Source organism: Elaeis guineensis, chromosome 7, assembly GCF_000442705.2.
Source record: "Elaeis guineensis isolate ETL-2024a chromosome 7, EG11, whole genome shotgun sequence".
NCBI lineage: Eukaryota > Viridiplantae > Streptophyta > Magnoliopsida > Arecales > Arecaceae > Elaeis > Elaeis guineensis.
In genome coordinates this window covers 92830261-92844614 of record NC_025999.2, presented here as the reverse complement: position 1 = coordinate 92844614, position 14354 = coordinate 92830261, and the positions used below count along the sequence as shown (strand labels likewise).

The 14354-nt window shown below is 35.0% G+C and overlaps 1 protein-coding gene across 3 annotated transcripts in view; it reads left to right on the top strand.

Annotated features, from left to right (window-relative positions):
- LOC105048541 (1,4-alpha-glucan-branching enzyme 3, chloroplastic/amyloplastic) overlaps nucleotides 1-14354 on the top strand; it is a 50167-nt gene that overhangs the window by 23512 nt on the left and 12301 nt on the right. For all 3 annotated transcript variants that reach the window (XM_010927873.4, XM_010927874.4, XM_029265544.2), the window contains exons 8-14: nucleotides 105-212; nucleotides 1098-1188; nucleotides 1350-1451; nucleotides 4431-4533; nucleotides 8124-8261; nucleotides 8731-8802; nucleotides 11148-11252. In XM_010927873.4, the coding sequence (XP_010926175.1) occupies nucleotides 105-212; nucleotides 1098-1188; nucleotides 1350-1451; nucleotides 4431-4533; nucleotides 8124-8261; nucleotides 8731-8802; nucleotides 11148-11252 (719 nt within the window). The remainder of the gene's footprint in view (nucleotides 1-104; nucleotides 213-1097; nucleotides 1189-1349; nucleotides 1452-4430; nucleotides 4534-8123; nucleotides 8262-8730; nucleotides 8803-11147; nucleotides 11253-14354) is intronic.

Sequence of the window (14354 nt, the reverse complement as noted above, 5' to 3'; positions counted from 1 at the left end):
ACCTCTATTATTATTATTATTATTATTATTATTATTATTGGAAGGGAACACCTGTAGAATTTTTGATTTGATGATCATGCAGGCATCTGTGTTCCTTTGTGCAGGTCTCGGTATTCTAGTTTTTTTAGATATTGTGCATTCTTATGCATCAGCAGATGAGTTGGTTGGATTAGCACTGTTTGATGGATCAAATGACTGCTTCTTTCATACTGGTATCAACATTTCGTTGTTTTGTTCTATTGTCTTTCATTGAAGCTGGTGCACTTTAATAGTTTACAAGAAATTCTACTTTAGCTCTTGTATATTCTAATTAATTGATGACTATCTTTTTATTGTAATTTGAGCCGAGAGAGGGTGCTAATCCAATTTTTCAGCAAAAGATCAACAATCATATTTATACACTTACACCGTATAACTTCTTGTCCATGCTAATGGCACACCATTTTAGGCATGTGCCACTTTTCACAGAACTATCATCTCAAACTTCTTCTTTCAAGAGAAAAATACTTTGGCTGCATCAAGAGTCATAATGTATCATAGATTAAGAGTTTCCAAAAGAAGAGCTAACTAGTGGTGTACCTATCTATATAGTTAACATACTTGTAAATTCTTTAATAATTAGATTATATTTTGACTTATCATGACTTGATATATTGTCAAACCAAATGGAATCCTGAACGTAATGTAATTGCAATTGTTAATTAATTGACCTTGGTCTGTATCATCAACTAAGATGATTCATTATGTATGGAGAATAAATGTAAGAAATTTAAACTCACTTTTATATCACAGGAGTTTCTCTCTCTCTGTTTTTTTTTTTAATGGAAATTTGTATATGAAGATACTACCATATTTCTTCAACATCTACTATTATTTTGTTTATTAATTTGACTATGTAATTTTTTAGTTCCTGGTACTAGAAGTGTATCAGCAATGCTTGGTTTTGGACCTTTTGTATTACCCATAACCTTGTTGGCTATTATATGTTTGAAAGTTTGTATGCATGTCAGTAATATAGGCTTTGAGAATGTTTTCTGCTTGTCTTTTTTAGTTGTTTTAAATAAGTACTCTGACTATATATGCTGGTTGCTTGACAGGTAAACGAGGACATCATAAATATTGGGGTACTAGAATGTTCAAATATGGCGATGTAGATGTGTTACACTTTCTTTTGTCTAATTTGAAGTGGTAGTTTCTGAAACAGTAGCCTAACTCTTGCCACAACCATTTTATTTTATGGCCCTTGGCATTGCAATTAATTTCTTATGGTTCTTATTGTGTAAAATGCATTTCAAATCGTATTAGGTGTTACTTTTATAATATTGCTTATTATCTGGATATTTATACAGGTGGGTTACAGAATATCAGGTTGATGGCTTCCAGTTCCACTCACTTTCATCCATGATGTATACACACAATGGTTTTGCTACTTTTACTGGTGAGATGGAGGAGTAAGTTTTCACTTGTCCTTATAATGAACCCAAGAGTCAAATTTGATTATGCATCAGTAAAGTGGTGTTTCATGCATTGAAGTGACCTTTGTTCTAGTTCAGTCATTACCATATTATTATTATCTATCATGGAAGATGTTCCAAACCAAGCAAACATGAAGTTTTCATGGGACAAAGTGCAAGAATATTCTGATGTTTGATTCAGACAATATTAGCCATGCCTTGTAGACATGCCTGCAACCCAAAAGAAAAAAAAAAAAGGCCTTCATGTGTAACATTTTTGGACAACAGAAGTATAATACCCGGTACATATTGATGATCTGGTAGGTATTGGAACCATTCGCAATTGTTGTCCCCAGTGATGAAGTTGAAAAGATTCTATGAGAAAAGAAAGTGGGAAACATGAAAATCAGAAGGCTTGTAGAGTGACCTCTAACAAGGGCATCCAATGATAAGAAAGCCATTCACAGGGTGAATGTATTGTGGATGCTGTATTAATCATTTGAGTACATTTATCCTTGTTGTGCATTTCTACCATGGGCTCTAGTGACATCTAAATATATGAGTTGGCCTTAGGGTCATTGATTCCCTTCTAAGTTTCCAGAACATAGTAAACATTCTCCACATAAACTTGCATTGATGTATTGGATGATTATCGATTGATGACAACAAAGATAAGAACTTGGATGGTTCTGTCTTCACCACAGGTGAGAGAGGTATTGAAGAAATCAACTCCACTAAAAGTGAATGGGAAAAAGTTATATAAATTTACCTTTAAATAATTAATATATGGCTTGTTAGTTATAGTCATTGTTTCTGTCTGAATGTATGATTCATGAAATAAAGGCTGATATTTGTTCCCACAAAACCATCTGATTATGTACATTCATGTTTTTACATATGTACCTACATACATAATCATGTATGTGGATGAGTGAAGAAATTAAACTAGAATTCTAGAGTAGGTTTTGAACTTAAAACCTTATTGGTGCATGGGGCGTTGTGAGTTGTCTATTTTGAGAATGCATATCATCAGGTATCAATCATAATCTAAAACCCCAAAAGTGATTAAGATCAATAATTAATAGTCTGGAGATTTCCTACCTATGTACAAAATGGCAGCTTTTCATAATAAGCATTTTGAGTCTATGTATGACCTTGAAGTATGGTTCATCGTACCACCCCAAACCATCCATCTGGGGTGTACCGAGCTGAACCCTCCACCGACACCCTGTGGTTCAATTAAAACCAGCCCCCACTCAGTAAAAGCCCTCCTATCTGCTGCTCTTGATCATAGCATCTCAAGGCTCACGGCCACTCACAGCACCTTCCTAGCTCGAGATGTTGCTCTCCCTCCCCACCCTCCTTCCCCTTGTCATCGATAAGTGTACCCCCACTCTCTTTCTCCATCAGGGTTAGGTTTTCCCTTGGCCCTCCCCTTTCCTCGCCCCCCATCTCTCTTGCTCCATTAGGATTCGGGTTAGGGTTTACCCCTCAGCACCCCCCCCCCCTCCTCTCTTCCTCTCTTCTTTTCTGTCTTGCCCTCTTCCTCTCTTTGTTTCCGATATGCCCTAGAATGGTATGGTATAGACCTGTACTGTCATGAACAGGTTGTCGGCTGGTACGACCTTCGATATCGGTTCGGCGAACATTGCCTTGAAGTTTTATTTTTGTGGAATAGTTGTGATAGTTTAAGAAGTGGATATCAAGGACCATAATAGCTGTTGCTTGTCAGTTTTCATAAATCCCAGTATTGTTTTGTTTTTGGTGTTATAGGACCATACTAGCTGTACAATTTCTTTAAGCGTATAACTATCTCATCAAAGATAATTGTTTATTGGTCCAGATGAGTATACAAACGAACAAATGAAACCAGTTAAACAAATATATTTGGATTAGGCCAAAGAATTTGATAACATGTCAACATAGGTGAGACATTTATTAGAAAATATTCATTCTGATTTGTTGTACATAGTTCAAAACTCTCTGATAAGCCATCCTTTTTTTCAAAAATGAGCATAAATTGTTGCAAAACATTTGCTGCGGCATATTAGCCTTGTCTTTTCGCTGATGTTACCTTTTTCTGCACATATGAGGGCAAGTTTGCATGTTCAAGAAGGTTACTTTGGCCATGTGAACCATCACATGTGCGAGTCATATGCTGCCTTAGCCTTTATGAAGTTACATTTATGTCTGACATTCTGACTGTTCATCTTAAAATATTCTTTGTATGCAACTATTAATCCAGACATTTTAATGTGTTGATGACCTAACTATATAGCATCTCAGAACCATCTTAACTTTTTGTCTTCCATCAGTCCTTCATTCTATATTTTTTTTTATGCTAAGAATAATAAGGGAAGATTATGAAGGTTTGACAGAATGCTATTGGAATTTGGTTATTGCCATCACAAGTATATTTTGGCATTAAAAACCATATGTAGCTGAACGGTCTTTTCTGATGGTATGTTCTATCAGTAGTAAAAAAGTGTGCCGATATGTTTCTGTGATATGTTTCTTACAGTGGTGATAAAATTCAGGAGTTATTGTAAAACAACTACAATTATGTTAAAAAAGGACATTGTCAAAACTGATAAATGATGCATATTTTATGTCTGTATGCTATCTTTCATCATATTTTAAACTCTTAGAGGCTTCCCGATCAAGGCTATCTATCTCAGTAATATCTGTAGTCCTTTTGTTTCTTATGGCATAGGATTTTCTGAGATTAGTTCTTTATGACTACAGTAGTGTGTTTAGGCTCTTAACCCAAAGCATTCTACAAACTTTCACGGCAATATGGGTACCGATATATGTTCTAAAATCTTGGTGAGGTTCTAGAACCTGAAGAGTATATAAGACAGTTCATAGATATTTAATTTGTTCGATTTTTAATTTGACACTGTTTAGTTTGTTTTTCTAGTATTTTTGCCTTCACGTGTACATCATATATTTATGGTTATCTTTATCCAATAATAGGTATTGTAATCAATATGTTGACAAGGATGCTCTGATATATCTCATTTTGGCAAATGAGATGCTACATGATCTTCATCCAAATATTATCACAATTGCAGAAGATGTAAGTCACAGTATAATACCTTGGCCTTCTATATATATTTTTTTAATATGTGTATATGTCCTTCCATCATCTCGTGACTTCATTTTCATAATTAAACTGGCAATGTGGGTTTCATTTGAAATCAAGCTTGATGTTGTATCTTGTTTCTCTAACTGCCATACTACTCCGGATGTTCTGTTGCCAGCATGGTCGTCACTTTCTGACGAGCATGGTTGTCTAATCTCATGTTCATACAACTAAATTCAAGGTGGACGAACTGAAAAGTTTTTTATGTGACACAAATTGAGATATGTGATGTAAATATTTCTGTTTTGGGGAAAATTCCTGTGGTAAGATCAGGAAAGTATGAAATGGTGCAAGATGTTTCTGGAAGCTACCCAATAAATATTTTATGCATCATGGAGACAATAAAGAAATCAACTGCTGCGTACATCTCAGAAGTTATGAATTGATCATCCAATCAATCTACAAGCGTAGGATTTAGGCAGAAGGCTTTGCTTATAGTACCCTCGCTGAATTCCAATATTGAATGAAGACAAGACAGAGTTTTATTTGGGGAAATGTTCTGTCAAAGAAACAGAAGTAACATGGGAAAATTTGAACTGAAGGATCAATTATGAAAAATTTCACTACTTATGAAGGCAATATGTGAGGAGCTTAAGCTTTAAAGAAAAGAACCCCAGACTTGAGACTTGACTGCATGCCGTGAATACGAGCTCCAGATGGAAAATTGTATTTTTTTTAAAATTGTAAACAAGAACATCGAGTTCTAATAAGGCAGCTTCGGAGCTTCCCAGTTACAGTTTTTGATTGTTGGGATGTAAAGGCCTCCCCCTAAGTTAAGATCTTAATTTAGAGTTTTCTGGTGCAAGAAACGCATCAATGGGTTAAAAAGCTTTGGTCTTTGTACCAAAAAAGTAAAAAGGCTTTGTGTGGATATCTTGGTAAAGAATCAATTATTGTGGTGAATGTATTAGATCTGAAGTGTTCTTGCTATAAAATAACTGAGACAATGCTGAATGAAACTCAAAGAGCTTGCATAAAATCAAGTTGATCATTCAAAGGCATTAGACTAAATGATACAAATTGCATCACTCAGTGAGCACTGTAGGTGCAAGTCATGGTACAGAAGGTATCCAAGTGACAAGACACCACAAATCAATGTTTGTATAGCTGAGCAAGTAGTGGAATCTCATTGTGGGCGTTTTTGAATCTGGAATCTAGATGATGAAAGATACAAATTGAAGTTGGTCTAGGATTCCGGGTACGCCAAGGTAGCAATGATAAGATTGCAACTTGCATATGCAAATATCAGGATCATGACATTGTGCCAAGCAGGGTCATCTGACCTGTTCTAACCACTTCGTTTGGAGTGTACTGACCTGAACCGGTTGGTTACTAGGATGATTTAGTGGTTCATCTTAGTTGGAGGCTCGAATCCGGTCAAATCAATCCGAACCAAGCTGAACTGCCCGGTTTCACTTGGTTTGGAGCGGGTCGGGCCCCTTACCCTTTTTTCTTTCCCTTCTTCCTTCTTTCCCTTTCTCCTTCTTTCCTTCCTCACATCCTTTCTTTTCCTTCTCTCTTCCATTCTCTGTTTCGTTTTTCTTTTCCTTTCTTTTCTTCCTTCATTTTTTTTCCTTGTCCCCTCCTTTCTTTGTATCCTTTTCCATCTTTTTTCCTTCATTTCTTTCTTTCATTCCTTTCTTTCCTTTCTTTCTTTGCAACTTGAATTTCGTGTTAAGCAATTTACAACCAATATGTATATGAGGAAAACATACATAAGAAATTTGCTCCATTTCTGAGTGTGGCGATGAGTAGCTTCTGTAGTTCACCAAACCTACCACTCTTAAAGAAGAAATAAAAAAACTGAAAAGAGCATGGAGAGGAGATACATGCCATGAATTAACTGAAACCTAAAATATATAAAAATATACCAAGCCCACATTTTTTCTCTATTTTTTGAAAATCATCAATAGATGCATAAGATATTTTCCAAAAAAGAAACTAGATGTTAAATCGGTATAAACACCATATCAATCTCAAACTGAAATGCTACGTATGAAAACTTTAGCACTATGATCACCTTTCAAGATCACAATGCTAAATGGGGATTAAAAAATTAAATATATTATTGTTGTTACTAAATATATTTTAGTACTTTTTAGAAAAAAAATTAGAAATGGTGATAAAGCCTGAAGCCCAATTTGGAACAGGCATGAGCCTAAGAAAATTGTGTGTCTTCTAGGCAAAACCTAACCTAAGCCCAACCCAACTCGGCCCATGAACAGGTCTACCATCATGGTACTTAGTACTGAAACTAGGGGACCTTGGTGCTGAGAAACCTCTAGTTGTTGCATCAAGTATAAATATCAAATAGATAGCAAAAGGATCTTTTTCATGAAGTATCAAGCCAAGGTAAATTGTAAGACTGATAGCTTACGCCAAAGAGAAACTGAACCATAGTAACACTACAGTTTGAAGAAACACCCAAGCAGGACCAGTCCAAAGTATAAGGATAGAGTTTGAGTGAGAGAAAATAATAAAAGTCGAGGCTAGAAGAGTGTAACTAAAACCCAAAAAGAGCTAACATCATAGGTCCAAAGTATTTGGGAATAGAGATGATTAATGATTAAGCAAGATTACATCAAGGAGCAGAAAGGACCATGAACTAGTGAGTGCAATCCCCACAAAAAATTGTGGAAACCTACACACCAAGAAGACTAATCAAAGATAGGGTCGAAGGTTGGTTCTGTAGGAGAGCATTTCAGGTCACTACAAGCTAATGACAGGACACAAAGGTGAAACTTGAGATTCAATGTGCATGCAGATGCTATATGAGATCCCAATACAAATAAAACAAAGTTCCTAAAATTTTGATGATTTTCCACAAGGATGAGGGATTGCCACTACACAGTATTGATGGATGCCGATGTTGAGGACCTAGTCTGCTTACAGGCGCTACATGTGGGTTATGGACATTAAATTTAGCAATTTTATCTGTTCCTTGCCACTTGACTCTTCTTCTTTTCAGTTTTACTTTGATGTCCTATCTATAGTCTTTGCATGCAAATCTAATTAAGTCTTTGCAATGCTACTGTCGCAACGTTCCCTTTGACTAATTAAATATTCATTAGAAACTTAGCAAGGAACTGTTTCATAGAAAATTATAGCCCTTGAATTTGCTAACTTGGACTGCTAATAAATCATATGTGACACAAACAAGACCTTAGTAGTTTAAGACAAAGCAATGCATGCTGTGGATGCATGGCATTCATCATGTGTTCAATCAGAAGTTGATCATGAAAGCTAATTTCATCTTATGTTATAAAGGGACAATCTATCATGAAAGCTAATTTAATCTTATGTTATAAAGGGACAATCTATTAAAGATAGGAAATGCGATGCTTCATTTCTTAGAGTTGTTTCTTTATTATTTTTCTAATGCTAGTTCACTTAATCTTACGTGTGTGTGTGTGTGTGTTTAATTTTCTGTTGCATCATTTTGTAGTTAATGTTGTAAACAAAAATTTGTCATGATGCATTCAGTGATTTTGTTACATTTTATTTTTCTTTTTTTTCTAATGTAGGCAACATTCTATCCTGGGCTGTGTGAATCAACTACTCAAGGAGGACTAGGATTTGACTACTGGGTCAATTTTTCTGCATCAGAAATGTGGTTATGGCTTCTTGAAAATGTCCCTGATCGGGACTGGAGCATGAATAAGGTCTTGCTGCTGTTTGCCTCATGTTTTTTTCTAAGATGGCAGTCAGTGTCATTTTACTTTTGGAGCTTTCTTGCTAATCATGCTCCAATAATACTCCTGAACAGTTCTTTAGTGCTATATTTTGCATTTTTATTAGAGGCATCTTTCACATTACAGCTGCTGAGGTATATATTATAGTTTTCTGCTGTTTTTTCAAGTTACCCTTTTTGCTTACTTCATTCGAGTAACTTCTCCCCAATGCTCATCAACATGCATGGTCGATGCAGAGGCATGGAGCACGATGCCTGCAAGCATTACGTTTAATCAGAGTTTCTCATTTAAATTCTGTTATAACATTAAACAATGGAAATGATTAGCGATCCAAATTCAAAATGCAGTTTTATTTAGCTATGAATGTAATTATAATATCTATTAAAAGCTTATTCATCATTTTCTAATTTTTAAGTATAGTGTCATGTGATCATTGTAGATTGTGAGTGTGCTTGTAAGCAACCAGCAGAGCAGTCACAATATGCTTCTGTATGCTGAGAATCATAATCAGGTACTGCTTTATTTTTCCTTTATGTGTACAATTTTTTGCTGTCCCCAAGGCTCTGATGCTGGTATGTCATGCTTGCATATTGCGTAACACAGTTTTCCTTTCAAGTTGATGGTTGTGGTTGTGGAGAACATGCTACTCTATACTTATGTATTAGAGCAATATTCTTTATTGTTCGTAGACCAACAAAAGCCACATTCGTCATTATATGCATGTATATTAATTCTACTTAAAATGGAACATTGCTATAATTTGCTACTTTGGTTGTTTTTTCCTTGAGTCTAGTGTCACTAGTTGTTGCTCAAGTATCTGAAATTCTGAATAATCAATTGTAAATTCTTGTACAATAATTTCTAGTTCTGAACAAAAGATGACTTCCTTCTGCTCATCTTCCACTTCTCCATTAACTGTTTATTCAAATGTAAAGTGGCTTTTGAAGGCTAGGGTGCTGGATTGGCATGGATTTGTACTTATGTCTTCATGGTGATAGAATAGCAGAAGACCAAAACTATGGGCCTTTGCTATCTTTTGTTTACAAGATATAGTAAATTTTTTTCAAGATATACTGATCATTGGGACATCACAAGTTGTCATAAGGCTTCTCCTGTATCCTGATTGGCACTTTCCAGCCAACTTGCTTTTTAGTTAGATTCCCCTTAAATTTGTTTGGCATACAAGAATCATACTTGCATAAACTATTTTGAATATAACTTTGTGTTTTTGCATTGTTCTGCTGACTAGAAATGCTTAAGCACCATGGGCTGTATGTCTTTCAAATGGCCTGCATTGGACACATTGTACTTCCCTCATCAGTCGAACAATAGTTTGCATTCAGCTGCAAAGCCATGTTAAAGAAAGGCTAACTGAAACCAAAATGGTGAAGGGAAGATAGGCAAGCTCACTTCAGAAATATAAAGGACAGATGATATCCTGCAATAACAATCAGTATCAGATATATATCTGGAAGTGAAAATGCGTATTGTAATTTCATCAATTATGTATGTTCTATAATGCGTAGATGAATCTTTTAGATATAATATGTTTTCTAACAGTCGAACTGTAGTAGTACAAAGTCAAAAATTTGACTTGATTGAGCAAAACCTTCTAAGACAGGATCTTCCACGTTCCACCAACTCAAATGACCTAGTTGCTCATGCAACATGATATAAATTGCAAAACGTTTTTTCTTTCATTTCTCATTTTTTTTTCCTCTGACAATAAAGATGAATTACTGGTCCAAGGTAATGCAGAATGGAGACCATGCACGAATATGTCTTTGTACCTGCAGAAGATTGCTGATAGAACATTGATAAGCAATAGATAGCTCAAATCACAAAAATTTAAAATGCACAAGCCTTATGGATTATGAACGACCTTAGCATGGATCATAGAATACTATCATCAATGCAACCAGCACAACTTTAACATGCATTAGATCACAACATGAACAGGAATCAATACAATGTGACTTTACTAACAACAACAGCAAATTTCAACATAAAGCCAATATGATTTCATGAGTCTAGTTTGAGTTGGTTTAGACTACCTGTTTTATTTGGTATGTGAAAGGGTCCAAGGCAGTTGTTGACTGCATCCAATCCTCAAGTACTAACTAGAAAGTTAGTGGAACATTAGAATCCAGTAAAATGTGAAGATGTGTTGGATTTTTATTCCATCCTTTTTTAGACTGATAGTTGGTTCAGGATGACCTCAGCTACGGTTTCTTTTTAGCCTTTTTTTGTTGTTGTTGTTTTAACTCCCATTAGAGGGTGAGCCATGGCGCGACAGTAGGGTTGCTCCATTGTGAGCTAGGTGTCATGGGTTTGAGACATAGAAATAGCCTCTTGGCACATGAGTGTAAGGCTGTATACCTAACCCTTCCTGGACCCTGCAGTGGCAGGAGCCTCGTGCATTAGGCTGCCCTTTTTCTTAGTTTTGACTTCATTTCAAATTACTTCTATACATTCTTAAGGATGTTGAGGGGCAACAAAATCCTAAAAATCCCTTTTACAACCTGTTTTTTTGATCATTGAAGCAACATGGTGCTCTTTTGGCTCTTGCATTCTCTTGGGTGGTGCAATGAATGAGCATGAGAAAGAAGGATATCTGTGGACTAAAAGGTATCTTTAAAAATATTATGAGATATCAAGATCAAAAACAAATAGGTACAGTTTTCTTTTTTTCTTGAGCAAATAATATGTATGCCTATTCAGGTACCCATACATTAATATGTTGTTACATTTGTAATGCTGAACTCCCTCTCAATGGTATGATCTATCAGGGGACAATAACCTGGTTTGTCATTTTTTAGTAGCCAGTAATTGATCGTTTTTACTATATTCTTGCAGTCAATCTCAGGAGGGAGGTCTTTTGCGGAAATTTTGTTCAACAGACCAAGTGAAGAATTGATCGGGTCAGATGACATTGTGTTTAGAGGTTCCTCATTGCACAAAGTAATGTTTTTTTCCATTCATTTCTTAGATGTGCCAAGTTCATTCGACAATGTTTTTTAGTTTGATTCTCCTAGATATTGCCATTTTACCTAGTTGTGTAGTTGCCAACAATCAGCACTAATGATCATGTGTCTAGAGGTTCCTTATTGTACAGAGGACGCTAATCATTTTTCATTCATTTCCCTGATGTTGCTGAATTCATTGCATAATCCTTTAATTTGATGTACTTTGCGATTATACCAAATTGTAATGCTGTCGATACAAGTGATGTTTTTATAGCTTAAATAGGGCACAAGATAATTATAGTGTTAAAAGCTCATTGACACTTAAAAAAAGAATATCACAATCATGAATATAAATTTTTTAATGTACCTTTGTGTGATTGAAATGAAAGAGGAGGCTAATTAGATCGGTATCTTGACAGCATAAATCAGGGGCATTTTGTTGTTTCAAAAAGTTATAAATTTCATTTTGGATATGAGCTTCATTAAAAGGATTGCATAATGAACTTTATAATAATGACATGAAGTTATTTTTTCATTAATTGTATTTAAAATAAGTTCAGATGAGCTTTTCAGAAAATTTTTGGAACTTATCTGAATTGGCATTTGTGGGTATGTTCCTGTACAGAATCCCCAAAGCAATGATGATTGAAACTTCCTTTTGTGGTAGATCTAATGATTCATAGCCAATTAGACAAAAGTACAAAAAATAAAAACATAAGAACAGTGGAAAATTTTGAAACTATAGAAATAGTAAAATTATTTTGATTATTGGAACATGGATTTTAATTTTTAGATGTCTTTAATAGATTGTTTTGTTTAACTATATTTTGAGCTTTTCACTTTAACTTAGTTGTCTTTGTCTAGGTTTTCATTAACCATCCATTACTCAGTCTTGAGATTCTTTTTGTTTTTCTTGTCATGTTCTCTGAACAATACAGTTCTAAACCAAAGAGATAAAACATTTATATCTAACATTTGCAAGGTGCACAGTGATGGATGATAAGCCAAATTTAGAAACAATGGCAGCCTCAAAGCTTGTGAGGTGGTCTTACTAGGCTTGGCAAGTAATGAGTTGACCTATCAACCCAACGCACAAATGACCCACTATGAGCAGGTTTGCGTTTGACATAAATGGGTTTGGGTCCTAAACAAGTCAACCTATCTAGACCTGTTTATTAAATAGGTCAAGTTCAGGTTTAGACCTTTGACTTATTTGACCTATTTTGGCCCGTTTAACAATTGGGTTAGGCTATGACCCGACCCATTTAACCTGTTTAAGATATATTTAACCTATTTAAAACCTGCTTGACCCATTTATGTTCTGTTGAACTTGACCTGCTTGACCTATTTAAAACCATTTAATATGTTTACTGAATATTTTTGACCTATTTAATCTATTCATTTAACTTGTTTGACCCATTTAATTTGTTCACTTAACTTTTTTCATCCATTCGCTTAACTTGTTTAATTTGAGTTGACTTGTTAGATAAATGGGTTATGTGGTTCGGGTTAGGTTACCTATTTAATAAACAAGTTGGGTTCGGATCGAAATTTTCGATTTGTTTAATAAACAGATTAGGTTCAGTTGACGAATTTTTGACTTGACTTATATCCAACCCGACTTGACCTGATTGCCACCCCTAGGTCTTACTGGTTGTAGATATATGCTTATGTGTTTAACCATGAACTTTAAGATAAGAAAATTTCCATATTCAAAGCATTGTCTATAGCATGTGCTCTGCTCTGAACATGATAAGGAGAATCCATGATCTAGGAGAATTCCTTTATGCACAAAAAAAAGAAAGATGACAATGTTTTAGTCATTCTAAATTAGGAACATAATGAACATTAGAATATAATAATGAAAATGCAATCTAAATGCAGAAGAACATTTTTTTTTTTAAATTTTAACGTGACCCTTTACCATAATAAATAACTCAAAACATGAAATTATTAAATGTAGGAATATTTAACTGTACACAAATATTCACCCCTCCAATGACCCTTTTGTCCTCTGTAGAATTTGATTCAACAGAATTGCCTTCATTTGCCGTGTTCTTGTGCATCCAAATGATTCCAACAATATATTATTGACTTGGATACCCAATTGGAAAATTTAGTTTACATGAGAACTATGACCATTTGAGGTTGGATCTGTTAAGTTGATTCCTTAGCTTGTTTAGTCCATACAAGAGCAAAAGTTAGATTTAAAAAATCAGGTTAAAGTGCCACTGGAAGATACAAGTAAGCCTGTTGTTTAACAGAACAAGTGATGATTTTAGCAAATCTGGAGTAGCAGAAAGGGGAAGATGTAGACAATCCTTGTAGCAAGGAACTCCATAGCAGTAGCTTGTCCTAATAGTTCATTGCAGGTGGCTACCCACAATAAAAAGTAGCAGCATTAAATGATTTAGATCAATCATGATAATTAAACTAGAAAAATTAAAAAAAAAATATTCTCCAAGGCAAACTAAGTGACATCAAGAATAGTTGAAACAAAAAGTGTTCGGTCATTAGAATCTAGGGAGAGTGATGCTGGATGATGGAAAGAAAAGGAGGTAACACAAAAGCTCACTGGATAAAAACTCACACCCTTATGGAATTGACCAACAAAGAGAGGAGCAAGAACAACAACTCCGTAAGACAGCCTTTTTTTAGTATAAATAGCAAGCTCTCTTTATAATGCATTAATTACAAACAAGTTTCCATATAGTCATCCCAACAACCACTAGACATAAAATACGACCACAAATTGAAATATTTCAAATTCATAATGAGGATTAATGGAGGGCTACATGTCACATTTATGGTTTGGTCACCTCTTTATGACACATTCATAATGACTGGACTTTGAGTTGTCACTTCGCAGGCTTGTTTAGGCTTGATCCATAAATACCCCTTTGTCAGTGTAACACATTGTTGATAGGCAGAATTGGTTGAACAATTTGCTCTGAGAAATTATTTTCAAGTCAGTAATGATGTGCAGCGTACAAGAATGGATGATTGCTGTTATGTGGCAGTACACACTGTAGTCAAGGATTCTATATGAAGCAGTGATGCTTGAGGCTTCAAGAATAGCAAAGGTCATGGCAGTAAA